Source organism: Orycteropus afer, unplaced genomic scaffold (genome assembly GCF_000298275.1).
Source record: "Orycteropus afer afer isolate SDZICR_OR568_19922 unplaced genomic scaffold, OryAfe1.0 scaffold00376, whole genome shotgun sequence".
Classification (NCBI taxonomy): domain Eukaryota; kingdom Metazoa; phylum Chordata; class Mammalia; order Tubulidentata; family Orycteropodidae; genus Orycteropus; species Orycteropus afer.
This window is the reverse complement of record NW_006921963.1, coordinates 2,776,868-2,778,410: the sequence shown is the minus strand read 5'-3', so window position 1 is coordinate 2,778,410 and position 1,543 is coordinate 2,776,868. Positions and strand designations below refer to the sequence as shown.

The 1,543-nt window shown below is 40.7% G+C and overlaps 1 protein-coding gene across 1 annotated transcript in view; it reads left to right on the top strand.

Moving 5' to 3' along the window:
* The window catches only part of LOC103207551 (phospholipid-transporting ATPase ABCA3-like), a 227,440-nt gene extending 225,977 nt beyond the window's left edge, over positions 1 to 1,463 (top strand). The window contains exons 23-24 of the mRNA XM_007953201.1: positions 731 to 804; positions 1,326 to 1,463. Coding sequence (XP_007951392.1) covers positions 731 to 804; positions 1,326 to 1,463 — 212 coding nt within the window. The remainder of the gene's footprint in view (positions 1 to 730; positions 805 to 1,325) is intronic.
* Positions 1,464 to 1,543: the final 80 nt, after the last annotated feature.

Here is a 1,543-nt window from a genome sequence, read left to right as displayed (position 1 = left end):
ATCTCCTACATAGATCCCCCTTCCAAGTGGTTGACAGTGATAGCTGGGCACCATCTAGTTCATCTAGTCATATAAGCTGAAGATCACATGGTGTACCGGTCCCTTGGATTAATTGTTTCCATGAATCTTTGGTTTTCTTCATTCTTCTTTGCTCCAGATGAGGAGGGTTTTTTGTTTGTTTGTTTGATTGATTTTTTTTTTCCCCAAAATCTTTATGGAAGCAGATCTCCAGGTTTCCCTCCCATGGAGCAGTTGGGTAGGTTTGAACTGCTATCCTTTTGGTTAGCAGCTAAGTGTTTAACCATGGCGCCACCAGGGCTCCTTTTCTTTGAGGGTACTATGTTGTTATTTGAATTAAATAGTAATACCAGTTACTCTCTCAGGCTTTCTACTTCTCAGTTTTAAAAAATCAAATGTTTTTGTTTAAATATTTTTTAAACACACTTAATGAGAAAATAAGATACAGTGATTCTCTGTGGCATCATTAAAAAGGAAAAAACTAATTGCCTTCCAGTAGGCTGTGACTCACGGTGACCTCATGTGTGTCAGAGTAGAATTGTGAACCACAGGGTGTTCAGTGGCTGATGTTGTAAGTAGATCACCAAGGTACTTCGGGGTGGACTTGAACCACCAGCCTCTTAGTTAGCAGCCAAACACTTAACCCTTGTGCCACCAGGGCTACTTTGTTCCATCCTCTCCCTCACAACATACATTTCTTTCCCTTTCTCAGACAGTTCTCTAAAGCATGAGTACCAAAGGATGGTCCAGTACAACATACCCAGCAAAGACCTTACCTGGGGACAGGTGAGTGTGGTACCAGGCTGTCCTAAAACCAGAGGGGCTTGATTTTATCGTTGTTGGTGGCATATATTCTCTTCAGGCATCTGAGATTTCGGTCAAGCTTGGCTCCGTTGCTAAGTATGAAATCTATTCTTCCCTTTCCTAGATACTTTGTAAAGCCTGTACAGTTTCTTCCTAGCTCTCACCATAGTAATTTTATCAAATATATCTTAATCTTGAATTATTTTGGCCTATTGGGTATTATTGGTAATTTGATGGCATTGATGGATGAATTCTGCATGAGGGTTATAGATTCACAGTATCCTGGGAAACTGATATAGACAGAGAGGTAGAGGGACCAAATTCTTCCTCTAATGTCTTGTCAAATTTGAGGATTTATTAGTTTCATCGGGAGTCTCCAAGGTCATACAAGAGCAAGGTCAACAGAGTTTTCTTCCCCCTTCTTTTCCAACAAACCCAGTATTTTTCTCCATCTTTCCCTCTGAGCAGCTTTGATAACAGTGGTTTCTTCTGCTGCCCTGTAGGTATTTGGTACCTTGGAGTCAATCAAAGATAAATATGAATTAGAAGATTATTCCATTAGTCATAATACACTGGAACAAGTATTCCTGAGCTTTGCCCAAACTCAGATTCAAGAAGAACACAGTTATACAGATAACTGAAGTGTGGTTCCAACCACTACCCCTCACTTCCTTGCCTGCCAGTCTTCTGCCTTGATATGTACGTGTGTGTGTGTGTGTGT